General features: G+C 28.3%; 1 protein-coding gene across 2 annotated transcripts in view; it reads left to right on the top strand.

Annotated features, from left to right (window-relative positions):
- The window catches only part of LOC106680193 (cilia- and flagella- associated protein 210), a 13657-nt gene that overhangs the window by 4945 nt on the left and 5886 nt on the right, over positions 1–2826 (top strand). For both annotated transcript variants that reach the window (XM_014419723.3, XM_014419722.1), the window contains 3 exons: positions 988–1108; positions 1184–1354; positions 2174–2295. In XM_014419723.3, the coding sequence (XP_014275209.1) occupies positions 988–1108; positions 1184–1354; positions 2174–2295 (414 nt within the window). The remainder of the gene's footprint in view (positions 1–987; positions 1109–1183; positions 1355–2173; positions 2296–2826) is intronic.

The following is a 2826-nucleotide window of genomic DNA, read 5'->3' as shown; positions in this document are numbered from 1 at the left end:
TATACTAAAACATTTATCACATAGGATATTTAAATTGATAAAATATATTCTTAGAAATGAATAAAAAATTTAGAAATGTTCAATACATTTCAATAATTGTGTCTAAGCCCGCGAATGGGTTGAAATGGTATATATATTTTGATGTAGGAATCTTATGTAGGGTTGTAGTAGTACATTTTTTTTTTATTTATGTATCTATTACTTATAGTTACCTATTAAAAATATTATACTATAATACAGATTATGCTATAATACAAACAAGTAAATATTATACCATAATACTGATGAGTAAAAAGTAATAAGCTAAAATAACTATAGAATGTCAGGAGAAGTGAATGAGGAAGGAACGAGAGAGAAGAGATGTGTGTGGGAGGGAAGAGGGAAGAAAAAGAAAGTTTTACTTATTTGTTTATCTTTACTGACAGCAACACCACCTCATATCTAATCTATGGCCAACTATAAACTGTGATGGGCAAAAATTAGCTATAGTTGAAACTAATAGCTAAAGTTTCCATGGTTACAACCCTTATTTATGAATGAACCATTAATAATAAATAAATATTGTTTCCATGACAATTTTAGCTAATAGTTTCAACTAAAGCTAATATTTGCCCAACTCTAGCTAATAAATACCTCATTATATAAATATTTACCATACTTCCTAGACAAATTTACAAACATTGGCAATTTTGGATGTAAAAGAGAAATCGAGTAAACTTCTAATATGCTTAGTAATATTTTTCATTCAAAATTTAAGATACCGTCGTTGACACAAATTTACAGTAATATTAATATAATTTGAAAAAAAAAAATGTATTGGACTCTTTTGTGGCTTATCACTCATAGATTTCAGCTGTCCCTCCATCTAGAGAACCACTGCTTTAAAGGATTTCTGTTGTCAGGTTTATTTATTTTTTAATTAAATATGGTTAAGATTATAAAAATATAAATACAACCATTTTTTTAATTTTTAACATATATAATAAGGTATGCAGAAGCCGAAAAAGCAAAAAGGGCAGAAAAAGAAAAAATAGAGAAAGAAGATAAAGAAGATATGGCACTCATGAAGAGACAACTAGAGCAAGTAATTCAAAATGAAAACAATGAGGTATGATATTTAATTAATACATTTCTAATATTTGGTATGATTTATATGATCATATGAAACATTAATAATTTCCAGATCCTTCGCAAAAAAGAGATGATAAGAATTAGTCTAATAGAAAATAGGCAACTTGCAGAAAAAAATAAAAATCTTATGAAGCAGGAAGATGAGGAAGAAAGCAAAGCCATTGAAATAATATCAAATGGAAAAATGAGAATTGCTAAAATAAGAAAAGAAAAAGAAGATCAGGTAATAGGCATTATTTGGTTTACTTAAAAAATTGTATATATCACTTTATACTGATATGATAAATTTTTAAACTGAGTAGGTTTTAGTGAGAATTCCTTTCTAATCCCTTTATCAGCGTTTTGGGACTCATACTCCATCTCTTCAGGATGAACCATCTGAAATAGTTCACCATCTTATAAGATAGATATCTTTTTTTTTAAAAAAATACATAATAGTTTTTTGGCGTAGGTAGGCCTGCAACTGGCAGCTTGAAACTCAGGTCGAAACGTCGGCATAAAATAAATAAATATGGTTTTGTCTATTTATGTTGTTCTTTCCTGACCCCCCCCCCCCGACAAAATTCTGCAATAATAGTTTTTTTTTTATTTTTAGGTTTTCAGTTGTTCCAAAGTCCTTTTGTTATGTGATTTTAAATATTTTTATTTTTAAACCTTGAATATGGGCCATAGAACCTGAAACGTTGTTTGGACGATATAAAGAAGTGGATAAAGGATATAAAATAAAGTCCTAAAAAGAGATATAATAAAGTTTTAACAAATAAAACAAACATTTGAAGGATTACAGCTAATTATTTATATTTAAAGACTGGAAATGTGTAGAATTCATCTTTTCTCCAGTTGATGCATAATGGCATTGAATGAACAATTCATAGCCATATAAAGTAGCAATAATAATCTTATAAAATAATATTACAGAACATTTAAGATTTATAATTGATACTCAATAACTTAACTTTGAAAATAAATAACTTTAATAGGTAACATAAGACTAATTAATACAAATTATAACTTTTCTAATAAGATGATAATGTTCATTTAGATGATGGAAAACAAAAGAAACAGATATCAGGCTTTATCAACCAATATTACACAGGAGGGCCAAGCAAAATTAGAAAAAGAGGAAGAAAGTTACAAGCGTGCAGTCGCAAAACTGGAAAAACGGTCAGTGCAGATAATAATGTATATTTTTTCTTTATATGGAACATTTCAGGTTTTTCAACCCGCTTCACTTCACTACAATTTTAAAATATTGCAACATCACTATGTTATAATTCAATTTTACAAAATATTTTGACTTGTTTAAGAACTAACATTGAGTTTTTTGATCCGTTACGATGTTAATTTTAGTCCTTTTGAAGTAACTCTTAAAAATTTTCAAGAAATGTTCCCAACACAAACTTTCACAGGGGCTAGAGAGTTCTAATTGGACTGTCCTAATAGTATGATAAAACTTTTGTGTCTGGCTATGGGACAACTCGGTAATAGGAAGAGCTCTTGCTTAAGACCACTCAAGCCTTCTACAATCGTTTTGTAAACAAAGACAATTAGAAACCCTCTACTTTTTTACTGTCACTTTCCTCTATAAGAAATACCAGGTCATTCAAAAAGTCCTGTCGTTTTTTTGGGGGAAATTATAAATAAATAAATATTTTCAAATAATCACCTTTATTCATCAAAATATCCACCATTACA

Source organism: Halyomorpha halys, unplaced genomic scaffold (assembly GCF_000696795.3).
Source record: "Halyomorpha halys isolate HHAL.00 unplaced genomic scaffold, Hhal_1.1 Scaffold250.1, whole genome shotgun sequence".
Lineage (NCBI taxonomy): Eukaryota > Metazoa > Arthropoda > Insecta > Hemiptera > Pentatomidae > Halyomorpha > Halyomorpha halys.
Note: the sequence above shows the minus strand (reverse complement) of the source record. Positions and strands in the feature narration are given on the sequence as shown.